We start from the raw sequence: 18,917 nt of genomic DNA on the forward strand, positions 1-18,917 counted from the left end.
CTTTCTGCGCTGGTGAACAAGAGGCCAAATAAAGACGAGATAATAATAGACTATAACTGACATATGCTCAATCACGAAGGCTCCATGTATTTTTTTTTTCTGTTATTATTTTTTATACAGTATGCTGAGGTTTTGTATATTTTCTAGCCTCCAGGTTCCAGTGTGGTTTTGTATACAATATAGGGGGAAATATAATTTTTGGATTTTTTTTTTTTCTTAAATCTGTGTTCTAAAATAACCCTCTTTACTGCAGGAAAACCTATCCATAATGGCTTGTCCTTCTGATATGTTACTTTGTGTAAATAATTACATTATTAGTGAGGTTTGAAAAATGTGATTATTTTTCTTTCTTAATTTTTGTTTTCCATTTTTGTGTATGAGTTTATGAACTGAGATAAAAATTGCTTCCTTGTAACATATTTATGTACATTACTAATTCCCATTCTTCCATCGTCTCCAGTACAAGGAATTTATCCTGTTTATTGAGATCACAGATCCCATTGGTTGAAGCAAATTCTCACTTACGATGCGTTACAGCTGCCAATGTGACTGAGGATTATGGTGGACTGATGGCCTCAATAAGCTGTACTTATTGTACTGTTCTAAGAGTCCTCCCGGACTCCTAGGTCATCCTCACAGATCCTGGTATTTCTTGTGAAGTGGGTAGGCCTTTCTTGGCATGGTATGTGTCATCAGGTCCCACTTCTGTGGTGTGAGATGGAATGGGTATGAAATCCTGGCGCCCCCCTCCCTCCCCGCAGCCTAACGCTAATCTCTCCCTGGGGCCCCTAAAACTAACCCTCAACCCCCCCCCCCCCTTTTCCGCGCGGCTAACAGCTTACCCGGCCTCGCTTACCTTCCTTTGGGATGCCGGCTATCGGGATTTCGTCGGCGGGTTAAAGATAGGTGTCGGAATTTTGACGCCTATCTATAGTCCCTGGTAGGTAAATTAACTACATCCCGTGTGTGACCCCTGGTTCACGTTGTTCACGTTCACTTAAATTGCACTTGTCCCTCGGACACCCCAGAAGGGAGTTACAATAGATAAGCAATTGTGCAATCAGTCTCCAAATACGAGATGACCGACGCTCATTGCTCACCATACGGATTATTATTATTACATTTTATTTATAGGGCGCCACAAGTGTTCCGCAGCGCCGTACATACAGTGTACAAAACATCTAGACAATACAGGGTAAAACAGTACAGTACAAATAGCACTGCAAATCTCCACACAGCCACTGGTGCAATCTGTGAAATTGAAAAATACAGCATCAGCTGAAACCTGTAGCTGTCAGCGAGGGTGCAAATGACAGGTCTAGTAAACACAAAAACAGGTGATTGGGGTCCAGCGGCAGAGAGACCAAGGAGGATGTGTGGCAGGTGTACAGGAGAAGCAGGTGATGAGAACAGGAGGGAGGAAGACCCTGCTTATGGAGCTTACATTCTAAAGGGAAGGGGGAGACAAACGGAAGACATAAGGAGTGAGCCAGTGTAAGGGGAGTTAGGAGAGAGACTACGTGGCAACATGGTTAAGTGAAGGACGGATACAGTTCTGTCCTAGCCTATATATACTGTACATACAGTATCCTCAGTATCTTATGTTGTATAGCATAAATACAGGGAGTTGCACAGAGCACATGAAGGGGTACTGTGCACCTGGACAATCCTATATAACTGAGATATTGACAGTCTATAAAAATCTTAAAAAAACAGAATTGACTTGAAAATCAGAAGCTCTGTGACCTGAGAGCTATGCTAAGTTATTATTTGTTTCAGTACTGGAGAATATTGGAAATTTAAGTGATTACAGTAGAACTCGAGCATTATTAATATATATTTTATTTAAGTATTGGAGGGATATACAAATGCCCCCTCATTATAGCTGTGTAGATTTCTTATTTTTAATACACTGTTTGGAATTAAGAAGAGCGCCTTAAGGTGTTTTGTGTAATGCATGTACAATAAATGGCCATAAAGAATCCTGCACAAGTAACCTCACAAATGACCTTATGTTATGGTTGGTTTTACTATGGTCAGAGCATTTTTCATCTACTGCTTGTTGGCTTGCCCTGAGTTTTGAAGTGGGTGATATGTGAATAACCTTTAGCCAGTCACAGCAGCGCAGAGCATTACAGGAGATTAGTAAGTGTGCACTCCTGCTGGTCGTTTCCGACATTGTCCATCGCCTGAACATGCAGGCCAATCTGCCACTCAGTAATCGTGCACAAATCGTGCACTATAATGTCGGAAACCACCAGCGATGTGCGCTCCCGCTGGTCGTTTTACAACATTGTCCATCGCCTGGACATGCAGGCCAATCTGCTGATAACGACCGAATGGCCATGTTCAGGAATGATGGAGGGTGCCTACACTGAACGACTTATCGTTCAGTGTAGGCACTACAAGGAATCGGGAACGACTGTACGATTACGATGTCGTAATTGTACTGTCTTTCCTTATCGCCTAGTGTGTACTCACCATTACATCCAACTTGTTGAGTTTCATTAACACAAAGAGCTGCCCTGGATAAAAAAAACATAGACAGCAATAGGACACCACTAAGCAGATGAAATCTGTTAGAATTGTGGCTTGTTATGGATATGGACAAAGGATAACTCTGAATGAAGAGCTCGGCCGTTACAATGTTTTAGTCAGCAAACATGAAAAAAATAAGTACTTTGTTTCGATAGCGTCTCTTTGGAGTGACATTTGCTACAGTAGATGAAACATATCCCACATCCTGTGTTTGTTTAACATGACGGATTCTTCTATCGCTCCTCAGCGCACAGAAAGTAAATATAAATATGTCACACGTATGTTGTGATTGATCTTTGCATGACAACCAGAGAAGTGCTCTAGGTCTAAGTGAAAGAATATTACATATCATTGTGTTTATATAACTGTTTCCAATTGTAAAGCACAATGGAATATATTGCGCTATATAAGAAACTGTTAATAAATAAATATAACTGGGGCTTTTTGTCTTCTGACTTTACGTGGATCCATTCGCCAAGTGACACAATTGTATCAGCTGTAATATGTTATCCCTGAGTGTGTCATCATTTATGTGTAATTCACCATGGAGGCATTACCGTGGGACCTTGTACTGTATGATGTAAATGCTGTATGTGGGAATTTTCAATATAGTTGGCTAATAGTACTTTAACTATAATGTCAGTATTTATTTGTTCTAGGCGCACGCACTGACCGGAAATTTCAACCACATGAGACTTCAAACTTGTTCGTGACCTCAGCGGCGCCTGGGACCTCATGGACTCACTCACTGTTTGCCTTGATCCCTTCGTGGGGTAAAGGGACTGTGTTCAAGCGTGCGACAGTGACACAGAAAAGACAAGTACGTAAACCACATCCAATTTAAAATCGAAATATGTGACCTATGTATGTTTCTAGAATGGGGATATGAGATATGACCTTGTGAGCATGATACTTGCAGGTTCTTGTTGTTTTAGCTTTCAGTAGCGCATTACACCTCTACTACACCGCATGTATTATGGTTTTGTGAATTGTGGTCTGTGCTATTTCTATTTCAGTTTTTTTATGGTTGGCCTGAAATACTCACAATCTTACACACCTATTATTATTGCTATTATTATTATTATTATTATTATTATTACCAGTTATTTATATAGCGCACACATTCCGCACCACACCTATGCGTTAGCGATGTGTTCCCCACAACCAGATTTCATATATACAGGATAAGAAAAAGGAGTTGTCAAAAGTACTATTGATGCGATAAGTGTATATTGAAGTGTCAACAAGATGGAACATTTCTAAAGGGCTTAACTTGACCCCGGGGCCACGCTTTATTTCCTGCTGATTATATTTGTTTCCCCCTGAGAACGCAGGGAGGAGAAACATAGATCAGAAAATGTCAGCTCTGTATGTTTGACAAAGCAGGAGATTAGTGCTGTCCCAGGTCTGAGCAGTGAGCTTCTATAGGATGACATTAGGTGGCACGTACTGCGCCGACGCCAGGCACACAGTGTATGTTACAGGTGTCTACCAGACCTGCATGACATGTGCACATACATGCACCAAACAGACACTGGTGTGTCACTGGGACGCAGAGATAATGAGAGCATAAGAAGTCCAGTGCTACACACACTATTTATTGTCTCCTCTCCCTTCTTCCCCGCATTGGATTATATTGGGACAGTGGACCTGATTCAGAGATGTACGTTCATCCAAGGATGAACACACATCTAAAATGTTGAAGGGTCTGCGTCTGCGCAGGACCCGTTCTGTGATCTCACTCGCAGACCCCCCCAAATCCGTAGTATGTTTGACACGCTGCTGTGTTTGGCGGGCGGAGCTGGGACGTTCCTGGGTGCCGTTCCAGAAAACAGAGGTGTGTCGCTTCAGCTCCCGCAGCCTGACCAAACAGCAAGCATTGCGACCATCCCAGCCTGCGACGACGGTCGCAGTGCTGGGATCGCATGCAGCAAGGAGGTATCTGACACCTTCTTCTGCATTTGCATGTGAGATGGACGGAATTGCACAGCTGCTTGTGTGCGCTGTGTAAATCCATCCATCTCTGAATCAGGCCCAGTGTTGGAAAGGATGCATAGGCTGATATATGGAGACTTATGTAATGATAACCCAAAAACTTCCATCCTGCAGCCGAACCTAACTGTCAGCATCCTGAGAATGTCGGCATTTCACAGAGGATCCATTCGCTAAGTGAGTGACAGGAAGCAGGGGCGTCTTTAGAGAGGAGGGGTCCCGTATGCATCCCCTGTGATGGGCCCCTCCTCTCACGCCGGCAGCCAACTGACGCGGATGGCCGACCACCACAGAATCAGTAGACTCTGGGCACTAGAGTGTGCCCAGAGTCTACTGCCCATGTGCAGATCGCTGGGGAAATGGCGCGACCGCCATTTTCCCGGCGATTTCCTCACAGCGCATGAGAAAAACGCCGGAAAAATGGCCGCGGTGGCCATTTTCCGGCATTTTGAGCAGCGCTGAGAGACCCAACGCGGGACCTCAGAGAGGTAAGTTTCAGATAATATAGGTGCAGGGTGTGCGATGCCTGCACCCATTATAAATATGCCCCTGACAGATAGTGACCTTTTGGGGGAGGTAACAGGGGTGGTTAGAAAAACACAGATGTGTCTTACTGTTAAAACACTGTTACATGGGCGTGCTTAAATGATCCATTGCGATCTTCAGCATGTGCGCTCTCTGCGTGTCAGGAGAGCCGCTGTATATGAGACCGGTCAGACCTGCCGCAAGTTCTGCATGGCTGGTCAATGTTACTGATTTTTACGCTGGTCCATCTTTAGAACAGGTCCAAAGTACCAACCAATCAGCTCCTAACTGTCATTTTACAAACACAGCCTGTACAATGACATTTAGGAGCTGATTGTTGGTACTTTGGACCTCATTCACAGTTGGTCGAAGCGGCCGCACGGTCGTACGCCACCAATGTTCGCTATACTGCGCATGTGTACAGTTCGCAATGCGCGTGCGCAAACTAGCCGCTACGATCAGAAATTTCTCTCTCCTTGAACACAGCCAGGTCGGTAGTTTGAGTGACAGATTGAGGCGTTTGTGGGTGGTAACAGGGGAAGGTGCTTGAAAACGGGGGAGTGGAGATCCGAACGCAGGCGTGCCTCATTATGCGGACGGCGTTTTGTGGGAGTGCATACGGTTTATGGGAGTGCATAATTAACAAAGTAGCGTCATGGCACATGTGACATGGGAGGTTTTTACACTGACATGATCGTAGAGCTTAAGAGAGGGTATTGTCAACCTTAATCTCTACGACCAGTTCCGATGGTTGCCGATGGTCTCGATTAATCCTTATATGCCCGGAGATGACGTGCAATGCGTACGAGAAGGGGGCGTATTTTTTTGTCTTCCGACCGCTTCCTCCCCTTGGTCGGCCAACTACCGATCCGAACTTAGGGACGCAACTTGCGAGGGAATCATTTGCATATACGGCCCCTTTTCGCGTACGACCGTGCAGCCGCTTCGACCGACTCTGAATGAGTTCCTTTATCTCTCTCCAAGGCTTAGTACATAGACACCAATGACTGCATTATGTTGAGAGAAGTACCTTCTGCCTGTATTTGAAGCAATGGTGCTAAAACAGAAGCTGATAATGATGACAGCACCAGGACACATTGTTTTACAATAAGATGTAAATAGCTAATTCTTATGAAAACCATTGTTGATGCCGATTGCCGTATCCTTACCCCGTTACCCTTTTTTATGTTCTCTAAACCAGTCCACGTATTATTACAATTTGGTATTGTGCTTTAAGGCTTTGTAGTTCAAAATATGGGGTAAGCGGTTTGGGAGCGTTAATGCAGACTGGTCACTGAAAGCCAACTGTATTTCCAGTCACTGCTCCCCACTTAGCAGAAAGTTGCTACTGGAGGCTTTGCTGTGGACTCATGAAAGTCCTGAAAAGCCTTGTAGCGGCCGCACTTGAGCATGGCTGAGATCTGGACGCTTCAGTTGACCTAAACTTAGATATGACCTCTGAAGTGTAATGAGACTGTGACAACCGAAAATGAATGGAGTAAAGCGCCACTCTGCAAAAACAAGTACCTGACACGTGTACAACCCTCCTGTGCTCTCAGCTACACTGTCACATTTAGCTATTTCTGTCCCTACTGATTGAAATGTATGTATGGATGACCCTTAAAAGCCATCTTCCATTTTCTGCCACAGAGTTTCTCTGCTTCTGTTTGAAAAACATGTTGAGAGATAGCTGCAGTAATTTTTTATCTTTTATCCATGGTAAAATAATGTGTGCGCTTGTCAAAGCAAATCATTTGTGTTCTCGTCAGGGAAAATCAATAACTAATTTTCTACTGCTTTCGTTCATGGGTAGTTGGACAGCGCTGCTCGTAAACCTTGAATATTTACACTGTGAAGCCCAGACTAGTTCTGGTGTCTATATTTGAGAAGTTGATTGGTATTTAACAACCCTGAACAGATAATTTCCTTTACTGAGAAGGGAAAACATCAAAACCTTGTCTCTGGTCTTTATTAAAGTCCTTTATATAGCGCTAACATATTATGCAGCACTATTCAGGGATTGGCTATCCTCCTCTTTTTCCAGTTTACCTCAATCTGTAAACAGACATAAATTAATCTCTGCATAAGTCGACTGAGCTGCATGCTTGGTGTAGTGGTTAGCCTTACTGCCTCATAGTACTGAGGTCGTGACTGATCTGTGTGGCGTTTTTATGTTCTTACAATGGGATTCCTCTGACTGCTCTAGTTTTCTCCATAAGTATAAAAACATACTGGTTGTTTAATTGGCAACTGACATAAAATGAATCCTAGTGGGTGTGTATTTACTAGGGAAGATAGATTGTAAGCCCCACTGGGGCAGGGAGTAGTGTGAAAGACTAAATATTGTCTATAAACTGCTATGGAATATACACGCGCTATATAAATACCGGTAATAGAATAAATAAATGCTACACTGCTTTGTTCTACATTGAGACACTTTTTCCTTTTCTATATAATAATTTTGGTTGTCTTGAATTTAAAGGTATTAATTTTCCTTCCATGTTCTGCTTTTCACAGCCCAGAGATGTCCCAACATCATCTTCCAGTGGAGTAACATTCCGCAAATGTGCAACTGTAAGTATATATGTCTCCTTTCAGTGTTCTATCTTCTAAGGCTGTCATACTTACTAATAAGCGCCGACATTTTCTAATGTGTATTAGCAAATAGTAATAGTATAAAGAGGAATGAGTTTTCTTTATAAGATAATCCACTTTTTCAGTGGTGATTGGATTTATTTAGTGCAGACCTGGCCAAAACGTTGATCCTGAACTACCGGTAGCTCATGGAACTCCCGCCTGTAGATCGCAACCAACTTGCCTACAGCAACCAGTATTTAGCCTCTGATCGCTTCGGAGGCCAGTGTTCCCAGCGATGCATCACTGGGAATGCTGGCCTCTGAAGCGATCAGAGGAGCTGTGCGCCTGATGGATCCAGTCAGTGGCAGCGGGAGACCTGATGGCGTGGAGCAGGGAAGCAGCCTTTCCAGTGTGAAGTCAGGTAAGTTCTGCACAGGGGTGTGGGGGCTATTCTGGTCTGGGAGGAGGGACTACTACTGGAGGCACTAAACAAGGGGCGCTACATAAGGGGCACTGCATAAGGGGTACTATTACAAGGTACACTGCATAAGGGGCACTACTACTGTGAGCACTGCATAAGGGGCACTACTACTGGGGGCACTGCATAAGGGGCACTACTACTGGGGGCATTGCATAAGGGGCACTACTACTGGGGGCATTGCATAAGGGGCACTACTACTTGGGGCATTGCATAAAGGGCACTACTACTTGGGGCATTGCATACAGGGCACTAAAACTGGGGGCATTGCATAAGGGGCACTACTACTGGGGGTATTGCATAAGGGGCACTACTACTGGGGGCATTGCAAAAGGGGCACTGCTACAGTGAATTTGTATAAGGGGAACTACTACTGTGGGAATTAGGTGTATAAGGGGCACTACTGTGGGCATTGTGTATAAGTGGCACTACTGTGTGTGGTAACGTGAGTAAGGGACACTACTATGTGGTGTAATGTGAATCAGGGGCACTATGTGCTGTATAATGTGAATAAGATTGTGCTACTGTGTGACGTAATTTGAATTGGGGATACTATGTGTGAATTCGCAAGGTCAGACACCTAGTCCCTTGTAGTGAGGTCATGCCCCCTTTTTGAATGCCAACACCCCTTTTTCAGGCTCTGTAGATGATGAAAGGTTTTTAGCTTTATAAGTAGATCGCCGAGTCCTAAAGTCTGGCCACCCATGGGGTCTGTAATTGTGCTTATGTGCAGGATCTGAATCCCCTGCATGCGCTCTAATGAGCAAACTGGCTGCAGACCCTAGAAGCTGGTAAGGGCTTCCCATGGGAAGTGCTCTCTGGTATCGCAGTCTGGACTGGCAGTACCATGGGGAGAAAACACCTGTGACTGTAGCTGATTGCAGCATTAGACTGTTAAGAGCAGCACAGAGTATTTCAGTTTGGCACCCGTGTAGTCCATGTGTTGGCAAGTTTGAAATTGGGACAGGCTAAGCCAGGATATCGCTGGTCTGATAACTTGAATGCTAAAAACTGCACAGAGTAGTCATATGAAGGTGTGAAGCTGATGTGGGATGACTGTGGCTTTAAACATATATGTTTAGGTAATTACGTTTTATAGGAATTTCTTCTGGTTTTAAATTGTCTTTTAAAAATCTGAATCTGGCATAAAGCCTCAATAGTCCTCTATTGGGCCCAGTTTCATTATGTAAGTAGCTATGATGGTCTCATTTCTGCATCTTAGTAGGCTGCCATGCAACACATCACTGGGTCCATGTCTCTACTACTAGATAACCTATAGAAGTTGGAGAGCACACAGCCAAACCCAATCAAAGAACAAAGTCTGCAGGCAAATCTTTTACATATAGCAGCAGCTAGGGCTAGTCGCAAGGGTTGGTGATCAGACAGGCACGGTACAGGGCAAAATAAACATTTGTTTGTTCGGTTGTGTAATAGCAGCGTGTGAGTTTGTATGCACATCGACACTTAGGGGTAAATTTACTAAGATGGGAGTTCTATTTAAGAAGTGATGTTGCCCATAGCAAAAAATCAGATTCTACTTTCATTTATCTAGCACCTTCTAGAAGATAATGCCTGGAATCTGATTGGTTGCTATGGGCAACATCACTTCTTAATAGAACTCCCATCTTAGTAAATGTACCCCTTATGATGCTTAAGTGGCAGGTGCTCACATTGTTACCAGGATGAAGGTGAACACCTAATATGGAGCATGATTTTGGGCAGGGAAGAAAGAGCTTTTGGGCTACCGTGGGCCATCAGCTTTAGATTGTTCACATCCAGCAAGGTATTCTTTTTCCAGTGCAAAATTCCATGCTCCTGGTAGTTGCAGTCAGTTCTGGCTCTTTCTCTACTTTCTCAGACTGTCAATAGACAATGTCCTGATCCTTCGATAAACCTAATCAAAGACATCTCTGTCTAAGTGGACAAAAAATAAGACTTTTCTAAATGAAAAGTAATTCCCCAATTATTTCTATTTGCAGCTGGTTTATTTTAATACATTTCTTTTAGTTTTGAGATGCAACAGTTTTGTCATATGGTTTTCCCTATCCTTACGCTCACTGACACTCAGTAATTAATTCAATCATTACTGTTATTGATCAGTGTTATCAGCTTAGCTGCAGGAATGCTCCATTGGCTGTATCCAGCTCCTGGCGTCTGCATACTGCGCAGGTTTAATGGGGTGAGCAGTCTACCTGGCATTACAGTCTTGTATGTACATTACTGTATCGCCAGGTAGACTGTTCGCCTCAGCTCTATGGAAAGCCGTACAATTTGGCACCAATCATTTTTTTCATGTAACCAGGGAATAGCAGCAGATGACCATATTGACCATGCCTGAAGCTGGCTATTATAGACAGAGATGAGGTGAGGGAAGGGAAAATGTTATTGTGAAACTGAACGGCCTGGAAATTGCTATTTATAAATGCTATGATTTTTTTACCTTTTATTATAGATGTCATTGCATCAAAAATAGGGATCTAAAAACTCAAATTGAAGTATAAATATTTGCTAATTACTCCGTATAATTTTTTGGCAAATGGAAAGTTATTTTACCCCTCTTAAAGTACCTTGGCCTTCTTTTTAATGTAATGTACTACCTGCGTTGCTCTATAAATAGCCACATACCATACTGTATGCTTCTATGAAGAGAATATTTACACACCCCCATAGATATGAATGTTTATACTGAGAAAAAGGGATCGATCAACCCTAAAGTTGAGGTTTTCAGATATTAACATAAAAGTAAAACATAATTGTGCACTATTGATCTGGCTGCTGACAGGCAGCTGCACATAAGTCTGAAGGGGGTTAAGCCCTGAGGATGTTGATGGGTTGGGCCTGATGAGATCTGGTCTTCAGTTGTGGTTGGGGTGTTATGGGAAAATAGTAAACAGTGGTGCAGTGAGAGAGTTCAGCGTTGAGGGTTTATATTATCATTTCTGTGGAAGACCAGTCTCTTTTCTCTTGTTTTTTTCACCCTCTCTTCTGACCTCCTGACCTCTCTTTTATGTTTTGTAGCCACTGGCTTTAATTTGTCAGGTAAGTGTAGCCCACCAGTTGTGGTAGTTGTGCATTACTGGAGCCCACTCTCCATTTAGTTATGGCATGGCTTGTACCACCCTGCCATCTGCACGATATGTAGTTGAGCTGAAAGCTCAGCTCTCCTTCATGGGTTGACTAATGCATCCCAATGTGAATTTCTCCCCACAGTGCATATACAGTCAGGTCCATAAATATTGGGACATTGACAGAATTTTCAGATTTTGGCCTCTTTTCACCACCACAATGGTTTTGAAATGAAACAAACGAGATGTGCTTTAACTGCAGACTTTCAGATTTAATTTGAGTGTAATTACATCCAAATTGGGTGAACGGTGTAGGAATTACAACAGTTTCAATATGTGCCTCCCACTTTTTAAGGGGCCAAAAGTAATGGGACTATCAACTCAAAAGCTATTTCATGGACAGGTGTGGGCTACTCCCTCATTATTTCATTATCAATTAAGCAGGTAAAAGGTCTGGAGTTGATTCTAGGTGTGACATTTGCATTTGGAATCAGTTGCTGTCAACTCTCAATATGAGATCCAAAGAGCTGTCACGATCAGTGAAGCAAGCCATCATTAGGTTGAAAAAGCAAAACAAACCCATCAGAGAGATAGCAAAAACATTAGGTGTGGCCAAATCAACTGTTTGGAACATTCTTAAAAAGAAAGAACGCAACGGAGAGCTCAGCAACACCAAAAGACCCGGAAGACCACGGAAAACAACTGTGGTGGATGACAAAGAATTATTTCCCTGGTGAAGAAAAACCCCTCCACAACAGTTGGCCAAATCAAGAACACTATCCAGGAGGTAGAGGTATATGTGTCAAAGTCAACAATCAAGAGAAGACTTCACAAGAGTGAATATAGAGGGTTCACCACAAGATGCAAACCATTGGTGAGCCACAAAAACAGGAAGACCAGATTAGTTTGCCAAACAACATCTAAAAAAGCCATTACAGTTCTGGAACAACATCCTATGGACAGATGAGACAAAGATCAACTTGTACCAGAGTGATGGGAAGAGAAGGAAAGGAACTGCTCATGATCCAAAACATACCACCTCATCAGTGAAGCATGGTGGTGGTAGTGTCATGGCGTGGGCATGTATGGCTGCCAATGGAACTGGTTCCCTTGTATTTATTGATGATGTGACTGCTGACAAAAGCAGCAGAATGAATTCTGAAGTGTTTCGGGCAATATTATATGCTCATATTCAGTCAAATGCTTCAGAACTCATTGGACGGCGCTTCACAGTGCAGATGGACAATGACCAGAAGCATACTGCAAAAGCAACCAAAGAGTTTTTTAAGGCTAAAAAGTGGAATGTTATGCAATGGCCAAGTCAATCCCCTGACCTGAATCTGATTGAGCATGCATTTCACTTGATGAAGACAAAACTGAAGGGAAAATGCCCCAAGAACAAGCAGGAACTGAAGACATTTGCAGTAGAGGCCTGGCAGAGCATCACCAGGGATGAAACCCAGCGTCTGGTGATGTCTATGCGTTCCAGACTTCAGGCTGTAATTGCCTGCAAAGGATTTGCAACAAAGTATTAAAAAGTGAAAGTTAGATTTAGGATTGTTTACTTTGTCCCATTACTTTTGGCCCCTTAAAACGTGGGAGGCACATATAGAAACCGTTGTAATTCCTACACCATTCACCTGATTTGGATGTAATTACCCTCAAATTAAATCTGAAAGTCTGCAGTTAAATCACATCTTGTTCGTTTCATTTCAAAGCCATTGTGGTGGTGAATAGAGGCCAAAATATGAAAATTCTGTCAATGTCCCAATATTTATGGACCTGACTGTATATTGGGCGACTGCTATTGCCACCCTATTTTAAGGCATTATTTAACTTAAACTCTTCCTAACATGTGATACTTGTGTTGGGTTTACCATCGTCAACCGTTAAGGAATTTATGTCCTCTGCAGCTCTTTTAGAAAACAAATAGTCACCTCACCATTACATTAAACACAGTGGTAGCCTCTGGGTTAGGACCTGATGCAGGTAAAAAAACAAAACAAAACAAACAAAAAAATGAGACTGCAGTCATTTAAGCTGCTGGGTTATCAAAAACCACACCCCTGTGTATAAATTCACCAGTGCGCACAGTGATCTGTCTACTCTGTTAAAGAAGCTCTCCCTCTAACATTGCAACCTGTTTTAGAGTGGCGAAAGCAACCAGGGAGGACCTATATAGTTATGTATAAATATAAACCCATCAGTTATTATTTGTTTTTCTAAGGTTGGTAAATATACACAGACATTGACATATACTATATGTGAAATAGTGACTTTACGTGCTCTTTAACCAATCTGCATTTTAAGTCTGCAAGCACATGTGTATGCCATAAATTATTCTTGATAACAAAGGCTGCTTCTGAGGATTTTAACTAGACGCTTGTGGCATAAGACACTTATTTCCAAACCTATGTACAGACAATCTATGAATATACAATGAACTAGCTTGCAGAAACACCACTATACTCCCAGTACTGTGACACCCATGAGAAGCGGGATTTAATATTGCAAAGCTTTCTCAAATCTGTTAAGCTGGATTGTTTCCCCAGATTGACTCGGACAATAGCACAATATAGATTTGAATTCATAGGCAGAATTAGTTAGTTATATGCTTTATATATTTAGCGAGGGTTTATGTTTAAATTGTGTGCTGTGATTCAGTTGTGTCTAATCCTTTCTCTCTGCCAGGGGGGCATGGCGCAGACGATGTGAAAACTAATGGAAGGTTATATAAAGATATTTAAATATGTGTATTACATTTTAGATTTATTTTTGTAGTACGGATTCCATTTAAAATTAGTAGTTTAGGTGGCTCTGAATTTATTGGTCAAATCACATTTCCCAGCATGTTCTGCTTGTTATTGGTCTTACGTATACTATACTTATTAAAAAAAAAGAATAATATATATACTAATATAAATACAGGCGACAATCTAGGCCTTTACTGACTGGGATCTTCCATAAGTGGATGGTACAGAAAATTACTTCATATAGATTTCTTTAGGGGGGCTGAGTTGTATGCAAATCCAGTGGTCAATCGGCTCATGCGCAGTATCTGTACTGAGTTTGTGCAGATCATTGCCTGCTACAACGGTCAAAGTGCCCCCTAAGGCGCAGAATGGTTGACCTACTGCGGCCGTTTGGGGGCTGGGAAGGGGTGTAGTCTGGGAGTGTATTACACTATTGCTGTTCCCTTTTTGCTTTTATATATTTGTCACTATTACTACTGGATACAATGTGTAATGGTGGGCACACACTGGGCTATTAAAGTGGACGACTGAACGATAACGATATCGTTATCGTTCAGTCGTCCACTTTATCGTCCATTTTTATCACAAATACGATGAACGATACCGACGCCGCGCGTTCCCGCGGGTCCTTCGTCATCATCGTTCATCGGGTTAACATGCAGGCCAACCTGACGATATTGTCAGGTTGCTGCATGTTGGGGAATGGGGGAAGAGAGCCCGGCGCTGAACGATATCGTTAATGATATCGTTCAGCGGGTGTGCTCAATGTCATGAACGATATTGAGCACACCCTGCCGGGGACACACTAGACGATATCGCTCATAGAGCATATCGTCTAGTGTGTACGCACCATTAGTCCATGGAGCGGACCATTAGGACAACTATAGATAGACCAGAAGGCCCTTGGCTCACAGATCAGCATCACTTCAAGTATTTCTGACACACAATTAAGCTATATTCAATATTCAGCATATATACAATATACAGTAACAATACTACACTATGAGGTATATGTATTTTCTCCACTATTTCCAGATTTCATTAAAGACCCACAATTGATATACATGTTAAAAGAAAAGCACGCCACCCATCATTCAATTGGGGAAGTGTTTTTTTTTTCTGGACATTTAGCCAGAGACCTGTCTTTATGAAGACTTTTTATACATTTATTTTATATATTTTATTTGCACCTGATCATAATTATATATTGTGGCTAAACTTTACTACCACTGTATCAACTTCATTCACTCTTTCTGTCAATACCTTCCTTCTGCCCCCCCCCCCCCCAACAGCCCCCCAGATGCTACGCCCTGCTTACATTTTAATTTTGGTGTTAATGTAGCTTTATTGACAAAAAAAGCTAAAGATAAAATAATGCCACTTATTTTTCCTTAGTAGCAAATCTAGTTCCAACAGCTAGTTCCAACAGCTAACTATTCAAAAAGTACAATAACCATCCAACAAATCATATTGTGAATTGCAATGTGTTTTGTAGTGCACTCCATAAAATAAAAACATGTACTGTATCTCATTGGTTGCTATGGGTTACAGCATCTTTTGTGCACAGTTTAGCTTTCCAAATGCCCACATGTTTTGGAACATGTCACTGTGTTTTTGTGGAACTTTGCAGCTCGGCAGCAGCCTGGATAACACAGGTTTCCTAAACGCTTTTACAGAAAATGATAAAAAAAAAGTGTATTAAAGAGCGAAGATGAAAACATTCTGACTGTTTTGCTGTATACAGCTTTGGTGCTGTATTCTCATTACCACATCTCCTGATTCTGCCACCCTGTCAGTTGTTATCTATATACCATCTGTAACCATGTTACGCTGATTACTTTTCACTGTTAGTTTGTCATTTTTCTTTGTCATTCTTCAAGCATCCAAACACCTTTTTTTGATTTAAGTCTTTATCAGTCTAGTGACCATTTGTATCTGAATCCAGAGGTTCATTTATATCAGGGATGGGGAACCTCAGGCCCGGGGGCTCTTTTCTGCTAGACTTATCTGACTAGGACGGTGCCCAGAATGGCACCATGCAGCCAGAATCTATGCAGTAGTGCCGCCAGGAGCATCCTTGGGACCCTTTTGATGGTACAACGCTACCCTTACAGCTCCCCGGAGCATCCTCAGGATGCTCTGAGTATTGCTGTAATCCATGGCGATTGTGGCCCCGCCCCGCGTGACGTCAGATTGAGGCACCGCGGCCTGCACTGGGCCCGCGAATGATGTTATATATATATCAAAATGGCCCTCGACAGAAAAAAGGTTCCCCACCCCTGATTTATATCATACATTAGCTGCTGGCTCTTCTGTTTCTGGTGCAGTGTCAAATGTAACCCTCTTCCTTTCCCCTTTCTAATGGACCCACCGGTGGCTTTTCTCACATGTATTGTGTCAAATAACTTTAAAATGTGATTTAACTCTTAAAATAGGCCCATCATCCATCCTATGCGCACGGGAAAGGGAATTGGGGGTGCCACAAGTTACGGGGCCAGGGCTTCACCTCTTGTAAAGCATGCCAGCCGAGCAGAGAACCAGCTGCTCGGCCAGGCATCCAGACGACCGGACTGGACCCTCGGCCATTCTGACGTTTGCCATAAATGCCAGATAGAGTTCGGCAATCTGGTAGTTATGGCAGATGCCAAAATCCGGCCGTCTGGATGCCTGGCTGAGCAGCTCCGAAAATTGGACCTACAGTGTTTCCAAACCAATAACAGAAAAGTTAAAAACATTAACTGGAAATTGCATTGTTGTAACGGGATGTCTCATTCCTTAGTGATGTCACTAGTCCATTCTAATGATTAATGGTCCAGCCCACAAATTAGATGCACTAAAATGTAAAATTCTCTGTATGATGAAACTTCCTGAAAGAGCTAAACAATATGTTTAATAATAATTTCATTTTTGTTTCAAGGGAGGGCAGCAAACCACCTCCATCCGACTGGTGACAAACAACACAGCCTCAGCAATGAATTTGTCTAATATTAATGTGTCTGACAACATTACTGGCCTCATCGTTGGAGAAGTCAGTTACAATAGCAGCAGCTTGGGAACTGGCATGCAGAGCTTCAGGAGAGAGTCTCTAACAGGTGAAGTGTCATTGTTTTTGACGTTTAGCATAAACCTGCCAGATATATAAGTGCTGTGTGCGACAGCCGCTGACGTTCAGCGTGGGGAGCGGCCTTGTACAAAATGAAAGGTTAAATTCATACATAGTCATACAAGTCCTAACAGAAGTATTCCATCAATCTTTGCATCTATATCACTGATGTAAAAAGGCAGCAATTTATAGAAAGGCAAAGTGTATGCAGGATTCAGACACATTCACACTACTTTGTTCTCAGTGTATTCATAGCGTGATTGCCATTCGTGCGATAATAGTATACTGGGTGTCAGAACAGCCTGCACATGTTATGGCAACTTAAAGGTAGTGTATTTATAACGTGCCACGAAGGGTCCACAGCGCTATACATATGGGGTACACAATACAAACTTACCACTTTACATAATGAACAAACATCTATTTACAGTAGGGCAGGACAACTGCAGAATCAGGGCCAGATTAACAATGGGGTGGATGTAAAGGTTGCACTACCTCCTGCTTCTCTGCCTCCTCCTACTCCAACCTCTGAGTGTGTGCCGCCATAAAAGGGTATGCAGTCGGGATGCCGACGGTGTAAATGCCGACTGTCTAAACCTGGCAAGGGTCTAATGACAGGCGTCGAAATCCTGATGCCTATCATTTTACTTATCCCGGGGGGGGGGCTTAGGGTTAGGCACCCCCCCGGGAGGGTTAGGATTAGGCCAGGGAAAGGGAGAGTAGGGTTAGGCACCCAAGGGGGGAGGGTTGGGGGTAGGCACCCCCCCCCCCCCCCCCCCGGGAGACTTAGGTTTAGGCTGCGGGGATTGTGGTTTAGGTATACGCACTTACAGGGGAGGTTAGGGTTAGGCACTTGGGGGGAGGTTAGGGGCGGCACCACTAATGGGGTTGGGTTAGTTAGTACTTAATTTAGCTGCTCTCTGGATCTTCACTGGTGCCGGTCTTCCGCCGTCGGGATTTGCGTCCGGCGGTATTTCATATCAATCCCCATAAAAGAGTGCCCCAAACAGTGGGTGGATGGGTTCTCAATGATGCATTAACTGCGGCAGTAGCCAGAGCATCCCGAGGACACTCCGTGTGATTGTACAGGTGCCATTGCACTATGACAGATGTATTCGCTATGTAACGTACTTACATTTGATCGCAATTCAGTCACCGCCCGTGCGCATTGCAGCTAAGACGCATGCGCAGTCCACCTATAATCGCTCAACTGCGTTCACATCTGAATCATGTCTAAAGTGTGACAGAGCAGGTGGACGGGCGGCGGCTTCCGCCCCCAATGCATCCATCCCGGATGCATAATAGCTACAGGCCCCCACATAAGAAGACAACACTATGATGACCAGCTGCCCAGATGGCCACAGTCAGCCATAAATCATAAGTAGTAAAATTTTATTTTTATTCTCTTCATAAAATTATGTAATGTTATACCTTTATGTATTTAGGGAGACATTGGGGCTGATAGTGTATGGAATGTGCACGCCTACATGGCACTGGCCACACCCACGGGAAACAGTCAGGAAGCCGATGGATGGAATCCCGACCGCCGGCTTCCCGATTGTATAATCCTGGCAAGGGTTAAATGACAGGCGTTGAAATCCCGACGCCTGTCATCTTCCCTATGCCGGGAGCCCGACACAAGGCTTAGGTTTAGGGTTCCCGGGGGGAACTTAGGGTTAGGCACCCCCCTGGGAGGTTAGATTTAGGCTAAGGGAAGGGGGTGTTAGGGTTAGGCACCCCTGGGGGGGAGGGTTAGGGTTAGGCATCCCCCTGGGGGACTTAGGTTTAGGGGCGGGGAAGGGGGGGTTAGGTTTAGGCACTTAGAGGGGGGATTAGGGTTAGGCACTTAGGGGGCGGTTAAAATTAGTCACCCCTAAGGGAGGGTT

General features: G+C 43.4%; 1 protein-coding gene across 1 annotated transcript in view; it reads left to right on the forward strand.

Annotated features, from left to right (window-relative positions):
* Positions 1-18,917, forward strand: part of EVC2 (EvC ciliary complex subunit 2) — a 135,395-nt gene that overhangs the window by 19,436 nt on the left and 97,042 nt on the right. Inside the window, exons 3-5 of the mRNA XM_088463562.1 lie at positions 3,198-3,358; positions 7,573-7,629; positions 16,846-17,020. Coding sequence (XP_088319688.1) covers positions 3,198-3,358; positions 7,573-7,629; positions 16,846-17,020 — 393 coding nt within the window. The remainder of the gene's footprint in view (positions 1-3,197; positions 3,359-7,572; positions 7,630-16,845; positions 17,021-18,917) is intronic.

The sequence above is a fragment of the Taudactylus pleione genome, unplaced genomic scaffold (assembly GCF_031769625.1).
Source record: "Taudactylus pleione unplaced genomic scaffold, aTauple2 ptg001408l, whole genome shotgun sequence".
NCBI lineage: Eukaryota > Metazoa > Chordata > Amphibia > Anura > Myobatrachidae > Taudactylus > Taudactylus pleione.